Genomic DNA, 20243 nt, shown 5'->3' with positions numbered 1-20243 from the left:
CAAGTTCTGCCTGGCCTAACAGCCTCTCACTAAGTCTGCCTAAAAAGAACAGGAGTACTTGTGGCACCTTAGAGACTAACAAATTTATTAGAGCATGCTCTAATAAATTTGTTAGTCTCTAAGGGCTGGTCCACACTAACCCCCCAGTTCGAACTTAGATACGCAACTTCAGCTACGTGAATAACGTAGCTGAAATCAAAGTATCTTAATTCGAGCTACAAGGTACTTACCGTGGGTCCACACGCGGCAGGCAGGCTCCCCCGTCGACTCCGTGTACTCCTCTCGCAGAGCAGGAGTACCGGTGTCGACGGCGAGCACTTCCGGGATCGATTTATCGCGTCTAGACAAGACGCGATAAATCGATCCCAGAAGATTGATTGCTTACCACTGAACCCAGAGGTAAGTATAGACATACCTTAAGGTGCCACAAGTACTCCTGTTCTTTTTGCGGATACAGACTAACGCAGCTGCTACTCTGAAATAAGTCTGCCCAGAGCAACTCACAGGATCTTTCCCTGAACCGACCATAGGCAGTGACATAAGGCAGTTAATTTAGCAACTGAGGGCAGTGGAGCACTAGCAGGGCTTGTGAAGGGTTTATGTGCAGCAGTGGTTGGGTGTGGGTGGGGTGGGGTGGGGCGGGAGAGGCTTGAGGTTATGGCAGAAGTATTGGGAGTGTGCCTGAGGTGTGAGATGTTAGTGCTGTTTGTGTTACTGCGGCAGAAGCAGCTGTTGAGCTCAATCCTGAGAAGTAGTGAGAACCCACATTTGCTGGGACGGAATAACTGTCTTTTCCAAGGAACAAAATGTACTGAAGTTATTGCTATAATATGCTGCTCTTTACAGGGAGATGGGTGTGGGCAGTTAATGGGGGCGGGGGAGGGGGGAGGAGGGAAGGGAGATTTTCTTAATTTCAGTTAATCCAAAGGTCACCTGTCTGCAGAAGGGCAACTCTGTGTTGAGTGAAAGTCAGATTAGGCAATGCTCCCTCTTTCTCTGGCAGGAAGAAACTGTTAGTTACATTATAAAGCCCTCATGAAAAACCCTGCTTACCCAAGCCAAAAAATATCCCATGTATTTCTCTTTGTTCCAAAATGAGGCCATTCCTGCATTGTACTTTATGAAGCCCTGTCAGGATTGCAGGAATTCACACGATTAAGAAGTCAGCATGTTATATTTTTTTTTAATTGGAAAAGAAAGTGATTCTATCACCCATCTCTCTGGGTCTAAAAGTGAACTGCAGACAGGCACCAGTTCTGAGGAGTTTGCCTTCCTTGTGCTCTAATCGCTTCGGAGTCCACTGCTGAGTTACTGGGCTTGATTTTCCTGGCTTTGGATATTGCTGCCAGTCTGGTTTTACAGGCCTGCTGGCTTGAGTTGGGTGGATGGGAGGAGAAACAAAGGAAAGGAAGGTGTTACCTGTGCACCTTTGTATTGGAGGAGGGATAGCTCAGTGGTTTGAGCATTGGCCTGCTAAACCCAGGGTTTTGAGTTCAATCCTTGAGTGGACAACTTAGGGATCTGGGCAAAAATCAGTACTTGGTCCTGCTAGTGAAGGCAGGGGGCTGGACTCGATGACCTTTCAAGGTCCCTTCCAGTTCTAGGAGAGAGGATATCTCCATTGTGGATCCTGCAGAGGAGACGAGAATCAGCATGGAGGGATTTTAACAGGAAGGATTCAGTGACATGCTGAGAGCAGTGGGTGATGGTGCCGGTCTGAGAGGGCTGGGGGTATAAGGTGGGGAAGAGAGCCAGGGAAACTAAAATGACTTTTGCTGCAAGATTTTAGGGAACAAAACTGTGGGGAGCACAATTGAGTGAGTGTGAGCCACGTGGTAACTGTGTGTGTGTATATAGTGTTTAAAACTGTGTCTGCGCTTGTTGTTATTACCTTATTATGAATTATTTGTACTACCATGGCAGCTAGGTGCCCTAGTCATGAACCTGGACCCATTGCGCCAGGTGCTGTACAAACACAGAACAATCATGAGCACTGTCCTCAGTGTGGGAGAGGTGGAGGCCGAGTGCCTGTGAGGGAACAGGCAAAGGTGGATGATGATGTTTTCTTCATTTAAAGAACTCCTTTTTCATTTGACCCCTGTTCTGTTTTCTTGCAGGGCTCTGCCGATCAGGGTGAGACGAAAAGCGCCCAACCCAACCAACCTTCCAAAATGATACCACCAAAACAGCCCATGTATACGATGCCACCACAGGCCTCATCGCCTTTTCCTGGCTTAGGCTCATTCCTGTCCCCATCAGATCTGCAGAGTTACCGGGGACACCCTCACCCCAGCCTCTCCCGAACCCTCAGTTCCAAACCCATGTTGCCCAGCATCAGTGCCTCGCCACCTCCTTCTTTCCAAATCAGCCCTCCTCTCCATCAGCAGCTGTCTTTGCATCACCCACAGAGCTCCCTCCTCAACCAGTCACTCAGCATGCAGCAGGTCCCACAGCAATCCATCTTGTCTCCTTCCATGGCACTACAGGTACAGCCCCCAATGAACGCTTCACCTCCAGGGCAGCAGGTGAGTGGCCTGGATCCTGAATACCAGTCTAAAAGGGAACACATTTTTAAAGCAAGATCTGCTATGCATCAGAGACTGTACTCTCAGCTTAAGTTTCTCGTGTTACTGGTGGAGCCTATTACTAATAATGATTTTCCAGGTCATGACAGTACTAATGTGGCACTTTGGGCAAAGATGTCACTCTAAGAGAGTATTCCATTGTCAACTCCCCTAGCCCTGAGACTCTCCTGTAGATGGCTGCTGGCTCTGTTACCTCCCAGCTCTGTTGTTTGTCTGACATTTTAGGGTGGGAGTTTGAAAAGGGAATAAGCGGCTTGGGAGCATAAATCCTGTTGACTTTCATTGTATGTCTCCATGATCTGCCATTCACAACCCGGCTGCAATGTAGACATGCCTTTAGACTCCCATAGCAGTCAAGGATGTACCAGGTTTAAGTTCTTGTAAGACAAGCTGTCCCCTAGTTGTCCACTGGGCTTCAGGTGAATTTAGCAGGGTGAAGTGGAGCTTTCTGTTCATCTGACACAGTGCCCTGGATAATCAGGCAAAGAAAGCATGTGTGACAGCACTGAAATAAAGGATGAAAGCTCCTGGGATAACAATAGAGGTGAATGTAGGATTTTTTTTTTTTCCAAAGGTTAGCATGTGGGAAGAGAAAATAACTTAAAAATATAGAGGGAAAATCAAGCGTTTCATGGAATATGATTGATTTTCCAGTGACTTCCCAGCAATGGGAAAAATTACCCAATTCACTTGCTTGATAGAAGAGCTGAAAGGATAAAAAATGGGTTTAACTTGAATTGCATGGCAGCAAAGTAGTTCCTGTAGTGTGTGCTCATATGCAGGTGGCCTACCTTAAGATGAACAAACCATTCTTCGCAATGTCCAAACTCAGCCTGTGAGCCCACATTTAGAGGGGCCAGTCATGGGTTTCTGATATGAAGAAAATCAACCAGGAGGAGAGAGAGCTTTTGGATGAATGGACAATGGTGCAAAGTACATCATATGCCCTAAAAGGAACACTCTGGCATTGGCTAGGGATGAACGGGATGACCTAAGAGATCTTTTCCATCTGTAATTTCTAGGAGTCTCTGATTCTCCCATGTAACTAGAGCTGGATGAACTATTCAGAGTGGAGGGCTTACTCTATCAATTTCACAGCTGTCAGATAACTTATTTGATTAATCTTTTACCCCATTATTTTCCCAGCCAGAGGACCTGACTGAATAATTTGTTGCATCATTTATTTATTAAATATGTTTCACAAAATTCATCAAATAATATAATTAATGAACAGGGTTTTTTCCATGATTCTGCCCATCCTATTCAGGACCAACTTTGAGAAAAGATCATTTGATAACCTTGGCATATAGAGTAGTGGAGAAAAGTATGATGTGAAATGGGCCTTGGTAACAAAATTCGCCCTCAGGCTATTAAAAGCCGTCATATCCAAGAGAGCAATATCCTGCATAGTCCAGATGTCCCAAACGCTCTTTACAGAGCAATAACTTCAATATTGGCATGGTGTGGTCCCGTGTAAGCAAAGGTGGCCACCGTATAGTCAGCAGTAGCTCTCACCCCGTGGTGGGGATAAGCGACAATCATATGGCGATCGTTTAAAATGGGGTGTCAGGCAAGGTTGGACACAGATTTTTTTAAAGCTTAATTCCACATATTTTGTTAGCAACTTAAATACCAAAAGTGAATGTTTCGGGAGAAGCCTTGTTCTCAGTCAAGTAGCTGCCTTGATTCCATTGTTAATATCTGTTCCCTAACATTTGATAATTAGGTCACCCATGCACAAACAGTATCATGATAGGTTTTCAGATAATACGTTAAACTGCCAGCCATGACAGTTGATGGAGAGAATGTTGCTTGCTTGGATTTTCTTTACCTTGTTACTGTACATTAGGACAGGCTAATGTATTATTGCGAAGAGAACCGCACTTGAGATGGGAAAATGGCTTTCATTACCAGAATGCTGATGCAAAGGCTTTCATCACGTTGCATATTCTGCAGCTGTTTACCAAAGCTCTCCCTAGGAGAGAGGCCCTTAAAAACATGGGAGAGAAACAGTGAGGTGAAGTAAATGTTGTCCTTATATTAGGGATCATTGTGAAATGGTTCCACTCTCCCATTCAGTTCTTAAGCACATGCTCAAGTCCTTTTGATTTCAGTGAAATTATGCACATGTTTAAACGCTCGTCTTAGCTCGGTTCTGCCCATACTTTCTGGGCAGCGTATTTGGATATGCATAGGCAAACATTAACTAGAACTTCTGCTTATCTGCCTGTTGGTATGGGTGTAACTTTTTCTTCCCTTCTTTTATTGTCTCCCCACACAGGACTTTTCACATATTTCATCTGAGTTTCAAAACAGTGTTGGACCCCGGTCACCTGGTGCATCAAACCCCCCAGGAAATACCGACTGGGACAATGATTACTCCAGCAGAGAGTGTGGAATTAACCACTGCAGGCCAGTAAACAAAACAATATACTACTAACATGTTTGGAGAGTTGTCTGCGCTGTTTTCTTATGATCAGACACATGATAGTTTATAACTTCAAGAAAGGAAAATGTAAAAGAAATCAAAATGCCATGTTCCAAAAACATGCATTATTTTAACGTTACAGTGCTCCTTTTATTTAGTAACCTGGGTTTCTGGGAAAGTGAGCTGTCCTGTCCCCAAAACAATTGCTTGAATCTGAGGACTAAAATGATAAAAGGATAACTCAGTGAAAACTCCAATTAGCTTCGGCTCATTTTCATTCCTGAGTTGTGGAAGCAGTTTCTGCCACTGAGCAAAGTTTTAATCAGCACTTTTTGACAAAAAAAGAAAAAAAAAAGGGGGGGGGGGGGGAGTGGTACACATCCACAGCTGTGTAAATTGGTAGAGCTCTGCCAGCTTACGCCAGGTGAAGATCTGCCCCAAAATGTCCAGCAAGTCGTTCTGCTAATGAAGGTAAATGAAGCTGTTCAATTGTCCCTTCTGCCCAGGCTAATCTAAACCACGCTACACGAGCAGGCAGTTTGAAAATTACATATACATTGAATATAAACATATTTTTAAAAAAGGAAAGACAATGACTGAATCTTGTGATTTTCTTGTGTATGTAAATGCACAGTAAAGGGACATTTACGTTGAGCACAACAGGCCAGCCTGACCCATTGCTGTTATGTGCATTGGACAGTTCTTTTCTCATCCCTACCAATATGGTTCTCATGCACTGAAGTGAAAAATCCAGCTTGACTTTTTTGACTTTTTAAGTTTTGAAAATGTGAAAGACCTTTTCAAGTATTAGCAAGGATGGCCTCCCCCCGGCATGTGCTGGTTAATCAAGAGGAGCAGCTTCTTGTAACCAGAGAGAGGTTGATTTGCTGCCCCCAAACTTGAGAAAACGAGATTTTTCTCTTGACTGGACAGCTTCTGTTTCATGCGGGGGGAGGGAGATGCAGGGCCTAATCCTGAAAGATGCTTGACTTCAGTGGGAGCTGTGGTATTGCAATACTATGTCTGCAGACAATAGACTTGTCTTTTCAGCTTCCAAAATATTGGCCTCTAACACTTAAGCTAAACAACTCCCCTGGCTAACACTAGTAGTAGGTCCATTATCTTTTCTGTAGGGCTGAGCACTAGAGGACAACATGCCTCACTCCCTAATACACACACAGTATTTTACAGGCTCAGGACGAGGCCTGTAAATTCTGCAGGGCTGAAGAGAGCTCTTCCCCGTTATCCCATGATGAGAATTACGATATTGAGGATGTCAATGGAAAGTTCAGTGCAATGACATTCAAACTCCAAGGGAAGAATAAACTAAAACTCTGGAAGCATCTTAGTTCTTGAAGTTGAGAGGGGAGTGGGTGTATTAAAAGCACTCCAGCCTCTGCTGTATCCACTTCTCGTGGCACAAAAGTGCAGTGATAAGGAGTTGGGAGTCATTCTGTTTACCCTGTGAGATGCTGCCCACTCTGAAAGTATGGAAGGGGAAGTATGATTGTTTTCTGAGTGCTTGTTTGACTTGACTGAAGTATAGTGCTGTACTGGAACATAGTGCTTTCACTATAGATAATAGCAAGCTTACAGGTATTTTGGAAATACAACACTCCTCTGTGCCAGCATTGCAATTATGATCTCTTGATTCAGCCCAGATAACACATACGTTATATTTGTTTGGGGGAAGTAAATAATCTGCTGAACCTGTAGGATGCTTTGGACTCCTGTATACTTGAAACAGTTCAGCTACATGGACTATTGCAGACTTTTCAAGGAAACCTTTGCGGGGAGTCCTAACGATCTGAATAGACCGTCTGAACGAAGTGAACTGCCTCCCAGACCCCGGGAAGGTACTTTTGGGTATTAAAGCCAAAATATTAAGACCTGGGTGCCTAAAATCAGGCACGTACATCTAAGAGGGTCCTGATTTTTAGAGGTGCTGAGCACCCACAACTCCCATTGCAGCCGTGTGGGTCCACATTTTCAAATTTTGGGCACCTCAGACCTGACTAATGATTCGTCATCTTGGAAAATCTTAGCCAAGGTCTCTGAAGTTGGGGCACTCAAATCTGAGGTGCCCAAATGCTCTGAGCATCTTGTGCCGGCCCCTTTGAGATGACTGAACTTGGGCATCAACAGTTGAGGCACCCAAACTCACTCGTTATTTCTGACAATGTTTATTGTTACGTATCGGTATGTCAGTGGTATGCCGGAGTCCTGGCCCAGAGCCCCCTTGTGCTAGATGCTGTACAAACACAGGCCAGAAAGGCCATCCTGCCCAAGAAAGCTTACCATCTAAATAAAGGTGGCCTGAGGATATCATTTCCAGAGGTGCTGAGCACCTGACAATCCTATTGGTGCCAGCTGCCATCGTAGGTCCTCACCAAGTGTGAAAATCAGGCACAGAGCATCTCCGTTGGGCACCAGAATTCAAGACATGCAAAATCAGTGACCACTTTTGAAAATGTGGCCCTAGGCACCTAAGAGATGTCTGAACATTTTGGCCTGAAGGAGCAGCACTGGATACCAAACATATCAGGAAAAACAAAACCCTCTTTAGATCCCGCAGCAGCAAATGAACATTTACGCGCCAGAGCTTGAGATGGTGATTCTGGTCAGGGCAGGAAGAGTTTCTACAGCTTTGCCTGCGGAAACAGTCAGGCCAGCATTCTGAGAGCAGCTGGCTCTCCCTGCTGGTCCTTTGGGCACCTCAGGAGCTCTGAGGGGGTAGCCCTTGTTCTCTGGGGAAGTCAGAGGAAAGTGAGGTCTTGTTCTCGTGCTATTTATGATACCTTGGGAGAAAAATAAGTGATACTCAGTGTAAACATCAGCATTCAGGGCTGTCCTCAGCAGCCTCTTTCAAGCACTTAATGAAGCTCATCAGTGAGTTTGTTTTATAAACGTTACGTGCATTTATCTCTGGTGAAAGGTGCTGGATTTTCAGGCCTAGAGATAAGTCACACGCACCCTTCCCCCAGACTCCATGGAGGGAGCTCTCTAGGGATTGGGTGGGGAGAGAAGTTCCCCATAGTGCGCTCCTCCAGGCATCCTGATAGAGGTAGTTTGATAAAAAGTGTATTATACAGAACACTTGGGGTACCATGGTAGCCGCATGAAGCACCAATGTAATTGGCCCGTGTGAGCTGTGTGTTGCTAAAACAAGCTCTTTAATAGCCTGACAAAAAGCTGTATTGTATGCACAGGGCCCCATGCGATTCATGATCAAAGTTCATGCATTTCATGCCTTTGTCACAGAGAAAATATCAAATTTCACGGGTTTATCTCAGATTCCTGGAAGAATCATATTAAAACCACGCTGATTGCACAGAGAACGCCAGAAAATAATTATAACAATGAACTGAACTGAGTATGGACCTGTCTGTGGACGGTCTTTCTGTTCTTTCCACTTGTACAGACAAGGCTCCGTAGTGAAGAAACACAGTTCCTATCGAGCAAAGAGCAAGGCTCTTAGAACTAGAGCAGGGTTCTCAAACTTCATTGCACTACCACCTCCTTCTGACAAAAATTACTACATGACCCCAGGAAGGGGGACTGAAGCCTGAGCCTGCCAGAGCCCCGCCGCCCCGTGCAGATGGGGGGCAAAGCCCAAGCCTTTCAGCCCCAGGCAGGGGGCCTGTAACCTGAGCCCTGCTGCCCAGGGTTGAAGCTGAAGCCTGAGCCCCACTCCCTAGGGCTGAAGACTTTGGCCCCGTGTGGCGCAGCTCAGACTTCGGCTTTGGACCCGGGCCCCAGCAAGTCTAAATACCAGCCCTGGCGACCCCATTAAAATGGGATCAAGACCCACTTTGGAGTCCCGGCCCACAGTTTGAGAACCACTGTACTACAGAGACAGTCTGTTGGAAGCCCAGTTTCCAAAGCTACATTTCAGAGTCAAATTCTTATTTCATTGTAAGCACAGTTTGTCAGTGATTGTATCCACAATAATGAATTTGCACCTCTTGCACTTACTAAAACCTGATATTTGCTACCAAGATGCATGGTTTGAAGGGTCTATGGTGCATACACATTTTTTCAGGAGGACTCATTTTGCTTAGCTTTGAATGCTTAGCCCTGTATGTCTCAATGAGACTATAACTCCATCTGTCTATATAGGTACTTGTATGTGAAAGCTGAATGTCTCCATAGCATCTCCAACAAACTTCACGATAATTTGCAGATCACATTAAATGTTAAACTGGACTGCTCTTCTCCCATCATTTCTACTCTTGGCTGTGGATTGTTGACCACATGAATAAACTGACTTTGTATCAACAAAGTTTAGGCAATGCTCTGTCATAAAGGAAATTCATATCTCATTGGGTTTGATTGATTGGCGCAGTTTTCAGTGTTATCAGATAATCGCTAGATCGGGTAATTCCCACTTCAACCTCAAAATTGTGCTCAATATAACTCTAATTAAAGCAACAATCTGGGGAGAGAAATCAGCAATGGGCTGGTGAAAATCTGAATGTTTTCCATTGTGATGTGACTCACAAAGTGCTCAGGTTCCCATTAGCTAGGGTTGTACCAACCTCCTTAAAGCAACAGGCAATCCCATCTTGCTTTCTGTGCTTCACATCTGATCCATACCTTTGCTTTGTTTCTATATATTTGTAGTCATCTTGCCCATTCTCTCGGTCAATGTTGCATTGTTCTCCTGAGTCTGTTGTCCAGATTTCAGAGTAACAGCCGTGTTAGTCTGTATCCGCAAAAAGAAGAATAGGAGTACTTGTGGCACCTTAGAGACTAACAAATTTATTAGAGCATAAGCTTTCGTGGACTACAGCCCACTTCTTCGGATGCATATAGAATGGAACATATAATGATGAGATATATATACACACATACAGAGAGCATAAACAGGTGGGAGTTGTCTTACCAACTCTGAGAGGCCAATTAATTAAGAGGAAAAAAAAAAAAAAAAAAAAAAAAAAACTTTTGAAGTGATAATCAAGCTAGCCGAGTACAGACAGTGTGATAAGAAGTGTGAGAGTACTTACAAGGGGAGATAGAGTCAACGTTTGTAATGGCTCAGCCATTCCCAGTCCTTATTCAAACCGGAGTTGATTGTGTCTAGTTTGCATATCAATTCTAGCTCTGCAGTCTCTCTTTGGAGTCTGTTTTTGAAGTTTTTCTGTTGTAATATAGCCACCCGCAGGTCTGTCACTGAATGACCAGACAGGTTAAAGTGTTCTCCCACTGGTTTTTGAGTATTTTGATTCCTGATGTCAGATTTGTGTCCATTAATTCTTTTGCGTAGAGACTGTCCGGTTTGGCCAATGTACATGGCAGAGGGGCATTGCTGGCACATGATGGCATATATCACATTGGTAGATGTGCAGGTGAACGAGCCCCTGATGGTATGGCTGATGTGATTAGGTCCTATGATGATGTCACTTGAATAGATATGTGGACAGAGTTGGCATCGGGGTTTGTTACAAGGATAGGTTCCTGGGTTAGTGGTTTTGTTCAGTGATGTGTGGTTGCTGGTCCAGAGAACTTTTAAATGAGTAACAAGATTGTGCTTCCCTCAGGAGACTATTCCGCATCTACTAACTCCTTGGTGTTAGGAAGTATTTCCTGGTAATTCAACTGAAATTTTGCTTAGCTCAGTTTAATCCAATTACTGCTAATTATATCCCACTAAATGATTATGCTGCATTTATACCCTTCAAATACTGATATATCATGGTCACATATCCCTTCAGTTATCACTCAGCCCAGCTATGCATATTTAGTGTTTTAAATATTTCTTCATCAATCAGTCCCTCCTAACCCTTCATTATCATGTTGATTTTACAGAACTCCACCCAATTTTTCAATATCTTTCTGGTCCTGAGTTGCCCAGAACTGGAAGTAATAATATAGCTATTATCTCCCTATTGCTGCCTAAAGAGTGGCTATCATTTCTCTGATTTGTTGCAATCTAGAACTCTGAAATTGCGTGGCTTTCATTTCCCCAGATGTATCGCAAGCTACTGACATGAGTTGTCTCTTCTCTATCACCCCTTGGCTTCTTTCACCATCACTGTTTCTCAAGTACCTACTGAATACCTGGGTTTTGGATCGCTTTCCTTTAAGTATTTCAGCTTGAAGCTCATGTTGTGATTACCTGCCAATCTTTCTAATCTCTCCAGGCCCCTTTGCATGTTTCCTCTGCCCTCACTGGCAGTTGCAGTTCTTCCCAGTGTAGCATCATCTGCAGATTTCATTTATGTTTAGCTCCCCCATCTAGGTCTTTGTAGGTAGCACTTCATTGAACACCTCCTTACGATTTAAGGCATTATAATTCCCCAGGCCTATAACCACTTTTCCAATCTGACAGTCATTTACAAGAGTTAATATTTTCAATAAGATTACACGAGGCACGGTAGTAAATACTGTACTAAAATCCAAATTGAGGCCCTCTATTGCATTGCCTGCATCTGATAAGAAGGTGATTTGGTAAAAAGAAAAAAAGTATCCAGTAGCTCTGGCATGGTGTTTTCATTATAAACACATGCTGGTGATTGCTTATAGTAGCTGGGGTCCTCCAGGTCAGCGGTGATTGATCTTGAAAAGCTGAAGAACTAATATGTCATCAAATGGAGTTGCAGAGAGATGTAAAAACCATCTCAGTTCTGCGGTTGTGATGTTCACGTCGTAACAACGCCCTGCCATGACTCATCAGCATCATGTCCTGGTGGAACTTCAAGATGCAAACATTGCAAGACAATGTCTCATCTCCATGGGCTGATTGTCTTTGTGACTCTGTAACTCCATTCAGCAAATTTTCTCCCTTCCCCCCACTCCACCTTGCTTACAAGGAGAGAGTGAGGGATGGTCTCCTCTTCATCCCTCTGTACCTGAGAAAGATTCCCCACTCGCACTCCCTTTCTGGAGCCCTGCACGCTCCCCACAGCCTCACCGGTGGGAGAAGCACTTCTGGAATCAGCTCAGCGCGGTCTCATGCACAGCAAGAAGCTCTGATCAGATCCCGTTGCTTGTGTCACCCCTACATTCCATATAAAACTCTAGAGCCACATGGTGAGCACTGGTGCTCAGGCTTTTCTTTTAGTATTTGCACCATGAGATTAGTAGGGACTGATGTTCCCAGAGGGGTATTACCGACACGGATGGGCTTTCCCTTGTAAAGATGCTACCACGTGTGTTCTTTTCCAGTTATGTGGTATCTGCCTGGCTCATAGTTTCTCAAAGATATGGTTAGTTGTCCAGTCCTTATAACCCTCATACCTACTACTTATGATTTGCTATTCTTTGGCCCCATTTCCCCACCATCCTCTGGGCACCTTACCAAAGCTGAATAATTTACTTTGGGATGCATATCAACCAGGCCTGCAGATTTGTGTATGCTCAGTTTGTCCAAACGAGGAGGCGCTCACTGATTCATACTAATGACTGGGAGAGCCATTCCAGATGGCTGAATTTTCCAAATCAGCAACTGACTGAACAAGCTCCATAAAAAAGCAAAGATAAAACATCACAAATAGACTTAGTTTGAATTCAGTTATTTATGGTAATGCATTGTAATATACTAGGAAATGTTCTGTAGTGCATATTGTAAAATTAATGAAGTTTTGGTACTAGAAGACCTCACTATTGCTCGTTGGTATTAAATCTTTGCTAGTGCGGTAGGGAAAGACTGTGCATTTTAAGTGCACATTATAAAACATGCAGATTAGTGAAGTGTGGGCCAGGCTGCGTTCCATTGCTCTTGTTTTATCAACAGCTGCATCAACTAGGCCTTCAGTACTTCATTGCCCGCATTCCTTTTTCTTTATTCCTCTAGTTAATAATCACACACACAAGAATCTCCCAAAGTTGTATCATTTTTCTCATCACCTTTTAAAGCCAGACTTTTTTATGGGGCTAAATTTGTTGGAGCAGATTTGTGTATATTATAAAAGCCATAAAAGAGCCTTCCAGAGTTCATGCCTTCGCTTTTGGCAACCCTCAGTACTTTATTTGCATGACATAACCCTCTAGAGCTGGGAATGCCTCTTGTTTGGCTGGCTCCATTCCGTTGCTTGTGGCTGATACGTTCCCAATGGGACCAGCTAGGGTCACCTGCAATCCACTGCTAATGGCAGGTTAAAAATTCAGTTACCATAAGAAATTGCAGGTGACTCATTTTGGCCGAAAAGCGATTGGGCGGCGGCTGTTCTGTGGGTTCCATGTTGGGAAATGCGTAGTATTATGTTGTGAATTCCTCTTGGGAAGTGTTACCATTGGGAGAGAAACAAGGAACCTGATCTGGTAAGCCCATTGATTTTGGTGGGAGTGCCAGGCTCATAGTGCACATCTACACTGCACACAAAGCCTGGGCTCTGACTCAGGTTTGAGCCCAAGTCCCCCTTCCGTCCACACACAAATCAGTCTGACTTGAGCCAGCAAGTACTCAGAACCTGGATCCTAGGACTCTGCAAAGGGGTGGAGGGATCAGAGTCCAAGTCCTCCTGTGACTCAAGTCCAAGCCCTGTCACATTGCAGTGTGGACGCAGCTCAAGCTGCAGACTTGAGTCAGAGGGTCTGCATAGTGTAGCATGGCTGTGAGACTAGGTTTACAGTGTAGTGTGGACGCTGAAGCACAGGCTTGGAACCACTGAGTCCACTGACTCCCACAGACCCAGGCTTAGTGTGCAATGTAGATATACCCGTACAGAGCAAAGGACTCTTGGATAACAGAATCTCTCTGGCATGGGTGGCTGTAAAATACTCAGAAGTTGTTGTTTTGAGGCCTAAGGAGACAACCACTGTTGGACAGGAGATTTGGAGACTGATCACATGTGTAAAGTTAACCCCATTTATTTAGGGTCGAATCCCGGTCAAATCCCATCGACTTCAAATGGGGCCAAGATTTCCCTAAGTCTTGGCAGAGCAGGGCCCATGCAGAGCCCAATTCTGCAAGCACCTACTACCAGGTGCAGGGTGTGCTTTTCCTGGGATTGCTCACACCACCAAGCACTAGCACTGGTACTAAGGCTCAGGTCCTCAAAGATAGTTAGGCTCCCAACTTCCATTGATTTTTGAAGACAGGTCCCTTGGTTAGGTCTGGATTCTGCTAAGCACCTACACAGGCAGATAGGTTGGGGGAGCAGGCAAGGTGTTCCCCCAGCCCTCCTGACACCTGGCAGAAGGGCTTCTCAGAACAGCAGTCCCTGTACTCCATGGGGCTGCCCCTTATGTGTGCCCCTAGGGCTCCCAACCCCCAAAAGGGCCAACAAGAGTCAGGGCTCTGCCACCAGCATGCAGCGGGAGGGGTGCTGTGCCCCATGAACAGGTGAAGCAGCTGGGTGCTCTCCTGTGCAGCGGGTGGGGGGGGGGAAGCAGCTGGGTGCTCTCCTGTGCAACAGGTGTGGGGGGGGGGAGTCTGGGCGGGACTGGGCCTCTGGAGCGCTCGCTCTCTCCGCCCCTCCCTAATAGGCACGACAGATATTTGTTAAAAACTGACCGCATTAAAGTATTTGCTTGTGGGGGGAACCTAGTATGGAAAGTGTGTGAGGAGAATAAAAACTGAGAGCAAATGTTTGGCCTCCCTGTAAAAAGCAGATGTTGGGGCAGGCCACGAGCTGGTGTAGTGCTGGAGGCTCGTTAGGTTTATTGAAGTTCATTAAGAATTAAAAAGTGCCCAATTTGTTGCTATTTTAATTGCCTGTTTGTCACATCAGGCATTGATGTTGCTGCTCGCACACGCACCCCCAGGCAGGCCAGTGCGGCTACATCTATTAAAATCTGCCTCATAACACCATAAAAACCATAAACCAGCTCAAAAGATACAGTCGCGATTTGTGGGACAGCTCATCTCTGTGCCCTCCCCTCCAATGCACTTTCCCTGAGGGTTGTTGATTTTAGAATTGCTGTGCTGCGTGTCTCACCGCTCTCTGTCTTTGGTTTCCCTTACAGCATGCTGCCAAGGGACAAGTCACTCTACCTCACCTAAACCCACCATCTCTTTCCAATAAGGCTCAAAGGAAGGACACTTGAGAGGGTCTATAATACGGACCACCCAGAGGGGCGTCACGCAAGTCATACAGACGAGAGAGCTGAGCTAACACGTCTCGTTGCTGGCTTCATTTCCAGGCTCTAAGAGCAGTTTTCTTTTATTATTTTGAACTCTAAAGTCTACTTTTCGTGGAAGCCCAAACCTCATAAATCATGAAGAACAAAAAAAAAAAACAAAAAAAAAAACAAAAAAAATAAGAACACGGTTTATCTGCTTGCCATCAGCTTAGCTATGGACTGTTTTCCTAGTGAACTGCTTTTAGACGCAGAGTAGGCCCAGGTCTGGTGTCCTACTGCATTAGGCCGGCTCAGTAGGAGGATGCACTCTTTGACTTGCTAACAGCACTAAACTTTGTGCAGGAAAATGTGAAGTTTGTGTGAATATTGTACATGCAAAGGCCTTGGATGTCTGGCAAGAAAAAAAAAAGTAAAAACTATTCCTAGATGGGTGGGTGGAAAGAGCAGCTGGCAAAATATGAAAGGAAAAAATGTGAAAAAGATCATGAAAAAATATAATTTGTTGGATAGTTGTAAGTAGTTTACTAAGTGTTTTAGAACTGTGCTAAAGACATCTTTAAGATTTTTTTGTGGAAAAAAATTAGTAGTTTACTTTATAGTAAAAGCATTTTATATTAATTGTAGCACATTTTTTAGTTATACATAGAAGGGAGATGTGTATAAAAAAACAAAAACAAAAAAAAGCCTGCCAAACTTGTTTCTATTATTTGTACAGCAAGAAATGGACAATTTATATCCATGTTGTATGGCATTATTATATTTTTTTCAGCCATATGTCCATCTATTTAAAATTGCTGACAATGATTTTTGTCTATTTATGAAGAATTAGAAAGCAGAATTACAATTTATCATAAGGTGCGTTTTTGGGGGTTTTTTAATTTTTTTTGATGGTGCTGTTTTCTCAGCACCCAGCACATTCAGTTCACAATGCTTATCTTACCTTTCTTTATAATAAAACATATGAAAAGTAGAAATGAACCAGACTCTTTTCTTATTTTGTGGGCAGCACCCAGAAGTAATGCATACAAACTAACCACCCTGCATTGACTGTGGCCCCAATCCTGCAAAGATTTATGCACATGCTTAATTTTACACACATTCCCCTTGACTTAAATGGGATTATTCACCCTGTGTAAAGAGAAACATGTGCATATGTTTTCACAGGATCTGGACCTATATATGCAATGGTTTTTTACCCTTAAATTTCTGATATCTACTCTCAACCTTATTAGACCTTAACATGGTTTATTGTCTGGGAATTTCCTTGGCCTTTTTAATTATTAAAAGGTCATATATGAACATTAAACTAAGAAATCCAGAAATGAATGCTATATATAAAACTAACTGTTAATAACTTTGTTTCATTATGACATATTTTTTTAATATGGAACCTGTGGACAAGATTTCAGTGAGTTTTAATTCTCTGGGAAGTTTGAAGAGTCTGTGTTATTCCATTAAGATCATTCAAACAAAAAAAAGGGTGATATGAGGTGCTAAATAGCTTAAAGGGCCCATTTTTAATTAATTTTGCCTCACAATTTAAATGTATAAGTCAGTTTAACAGATTAACTTATAAATTCTCAGAAAATTCATCCTGTGCTACGAAGTAGGCACGGCAGATTTGGGGAGGATACACTGAATTCTTCATTCCATAACAAAGGTTGAGTCCCTACTTCCATGCAAAACATTTTTCTTCTTTTTTTAAACTCTTAGGGCCAGACTCGCCAGTGTGCTCTGCGGCTTTGCGGAGCTCTGGAGTGGGGGGCCCAGGCCTTGTGTAATGAGCAATCCGTGTGTGAGAGAGGCTCCTGAAGCCCTGCAGCCTCAGCTTCGCTGGTCTCCAAAGCAACACTGCCAGGGGAGCCCTTACAGCACAGAGACATTAGTGCTCAGGGCCTTCGCTTTTCCCCACCCCAGGCTCCTGCTTTGCATTCTACCATTTTCAATTTAAATGGTTTAGAAATCTTTCCTTTAGTGACTAAAACACTTTTTGGTGGTCCTTTGTGTAGACATAGTCGCTCTTAGCTGATATAATGGCACTGCCTACTGTGTTAAACTTTTGTACAAATGTCTTGTAAAATCTGCAGAGGCCTACAAACCACGGTACTTCCTTCAGGTTTGTAGGAAACTTCCATTCTTTATAATGTTTGGTTTCTAGGGTTGGGATTCCAACCTGTCCTCAATGACTATATCTCATAGGAAGGTTGTGACTCCTCACAAACTGTTTGTTTCCTGCAAGTTTAAACCCTGACCCCTTAGAAAGCTTTAGCATCCTTTCCAGTCCTACCAGCTGTTCCTTCTGTGTTTTATGGAAACAAAGTCATCTAAGTGCATGAGGTTCTCTAGAGTCAAAACTTGGATGAGATCACTTACTATCCTCTGAAACATCCCTGGTACATTCATGAGTCCAAAAGGCATTCTGCAGAACTGAAGAAAAGCATTATTTTCTCAATCCTCGGCCCCACTTTAATCTGATGGCTCCAGATACCAAATCAAAGTTACTAAAATATTTTGCTCCTGATATTTTATCCATGGGGTGTGCTCTGTTGGGAAGTGGGCAGTCATCTTGAACTTCCTGGGAATTAAGTCTCCTGTAGTCAACACATATGCTCAAATCACTATTAGGCGTTTTTACAATTACAGCTGGGGATGCCCACGGTGATGCAGATTGCTTCAGACCATGCTTCAGCTTGTGATTTAGCTTCTCTTTCACTAAGATCGGATATGCCAGGGGAATCTGATGCGGGGGCTGCCTCAGAGGAACATTCCCTGGCCTAAGCACAATCCAGCGTTGCACCTGATCATATCTCCCAAACTCTTCCTTATTCCTGGACAAAACAGTAGCAAGAGGGACTCTTCTAGTCACTTCCTTTCATTGCCTTCCAGGGATGCTTCTGTCAGATCAACTCCTAGCTTTTATTTACCCATCCGACTGCTTCACATCTGTTGATTTCTGCTCTTGTGAGAGGCTTTGAGAGACTGGTTACACCAGACACTGATGTCTCACTAGCTGCATTGTCTGCCAGTCCCATGAATGGGCTCTTACCTAGAACGCCCCCTTTGGTCCAGCTCTGCACAGAGTTCTGCTACCCAGCAATCCTGACTGGATCTTGGTAGCATCAAACACTCCCACAGGCTCGCTGCAGCTGTCCTTTATCCTAGGGGTATTATTGCAGGATGACCTGGCTTCACCACCTGAGCCACCCCAGGGAGCAGTTCCTCTCCATCACCCTGTAGCCATGGTAGAGGTTCCTCTAAGGCGCCTGGAGTTGCACCCCAGGGTCCACGTTTCTTCCTACCCACACCCAGCAGGGGGACCTGAATGCTGTTCATGGACAAGTGTGTTCTATTAACACCCCAGGAGTTCTCATGATGCCTTCAGATCCAATCCACTCCCAGTACAACAGCACTAGAAATACTGATCACCACAGAGTCCATTTAGTATGCAGAGACCCCGAGTTCAGTGAGAGCTGGATTTCTTCTTTTGTCTGCAGTGACTGATGATTTATAATCACCAATTTGACTCCTGCAGTAATTTTTCCCCCCCTTTTAGCAGTGTGTGCCCTCTCTGGATCAGACTTATTTCAGCTCCTGAGTCCAGCAGCATTGTGGGTTTTCCAGCCATTGATGTCTCCAGACATATAGTAATATGTGTCTGGGCACCATTTCACATGGGCCGGTCAGTAGTTGCTGATAGTAGCCCTACTGCATCAACAGATGCTAATTTCCCTGATGTGGCTTCCCCCTGCTTGGGCAATTCCGTTTCCAATGGCTTTTGCCTCTGCATGGCCTGCAAATGCCATCTGGCCTGGGATGCACTTGGGAAACAGCCCCTCTCCTCTGACCCAGGCGACACCTACGAATAGCTTGCACTTGGGCCTCCTCCAATTTTTTTAACCACTTCACTAGCAATCATTTCTTGAAGTGCAGCATCTAGTATGAAGGAGTCACTTTGAGGCTCGTGAATTAACGGCTGATATTCCATTCTATATAGGTTCTCATACCACACTCATCAGTGTAGATCTGAGCACCCTCCAGTCGAGCATTAAGCAACGTGACCAACATCTGTCATGTTTGTTCTCTCAGCCTCTCCCTAGAGAGAGAAGCATGTGCAATGGTGTGGTTTGTTTTGGTAGGGTGTGTCTTTTCTTTAATATAAATAAACCTGTTGCTCTGTGTTTACATTAAAGAAGGCAAGGTCAAAGCAATGCGCCTGGTGGAGTTTATTCCACGGTCTCGGACCAGCTGTCCAGAAAGCTCTGTCTCCCATACAGACCAACTTTACTTTCAGAGTTGAGCGTTCCATTGTGCCAAGGCAGTGACATCTTCACTAAGGGCAAGCTGTGGCTTCATTTCTATTGAGAACGGGGGGGGGGGGGGGGGGGGAGAAAAAGCCATTTTGAAAGGGGGGAATTCCTCATCGTTTTCTTGGGAGGTTTGTTTATTGGCCCTCTCTTAAGGAAAAATTTTCTTTTCAAAAAACAAACCTNAAGAAGCGGTAACGTTGAAGGGGCGGGCTTGGGTTTTTGTAATAGGTGGGGGGGGGGGGGGTGTTGGGGGAGAGATACAGCCATTTTGAAAGAGGGCAATTCCTCATCAGTTTCTCTGAAGATTTGTTTACTAGCCTCTCCTTAAGGATAAAGTTTCCTTTACAAAAAGCAACCTCTAATCCTAAATACTGCTTTTCAAAAACTACCCACTGTGCCAGATCTACTGATTCCCCTCTCTGCCAACTTTTGTTCAGACAGGTGATGTTTTTATAAGCATATGAGTCACCAGAAATGTGATGGCCACAGACAAATGTCAACAAGAGACCAATTTCAAACCTTTCCTATTAAATATTCATGAAAAGAAACAAAAAAACAACTAGGATAGAAAATTCAAGTGGCATAAAATCTAACGCAATGTTAAGTTTTACACCAAAAGGCCACCTGCTGGTACAGACACACAGGAATTAACATAGCATTTTAAGTCTGTGTTAGAACAGAACCTTAAATTTAGAGTCACAACCAACACTTCCATAATAATCATAGCTATTAGATACTATGAACATTAAGAGCTTATCTTAATTACAGCCTCATTTCTTTAAATGTCAATTTTTAAAGAGTTTTAACTATATGGAAAATTTGAAGATTCTGTTATTCCATTATTAATATCATTGGGGGCAGGGGGAAACAAGGTCTGATACCAAATCCTACATTTTT

At 44.0% G+C, this 20243-nt stretch overlaps 1 protein-coding gene across 3 annotated transcripts in view; it reads left to right on the top strand.

The window, feature by feature from the left end:
* The window catches only part of TOX2 (TOX high mobility group box family member 2), a 256708-nt gene extending 241493 nt beyond the window's left edge, over window positions 1-15215 (top strand). For all 3 annotated transcript variants that reach the window (XM_034787530.1, XM_034787528.1, XM_034787529.1), the window contains 3 exons: window positions 2118-2525; window positions 4867-4997; window positions 14923-15215. In XM_034787530.1, coding sequence (XP_034643421.1) covers window positions 2118-2525; window positions 4867-4997; window positions 14923-14959 — 576 coding nt within the window. In that variant the 3' untranslated portion in view covers window positions 14960-15215. The remainder of the gene's footprint in view (window positions 1-2117; window positions 2526-4866; window positions 4998-14922) is intronic.
* The last annotated feature ends 5028 nt before the right edge of the window (window positions 15216-20243 follow it).

The sequence above is a fragment of the Trachemys scripta genome, chromosome 12 (genome assembly GCF_013100865.1).
Source record: "Trachemys scripta elegans isolate TJP31775 chromosome 12, CAS_Tse_1.0, whole genome shotgun sequence".
Lineage (NCBI taxonomy): Eukaryota > Metazoa > Chordata > Testudines > Emydidae > Trachemys > Trachemys scripta.
The sequence above is the reverse complement of the archived record's forward strand: the minus strand, read 5'-3'. Positions and strand labels throughout refer to the sequence as shown.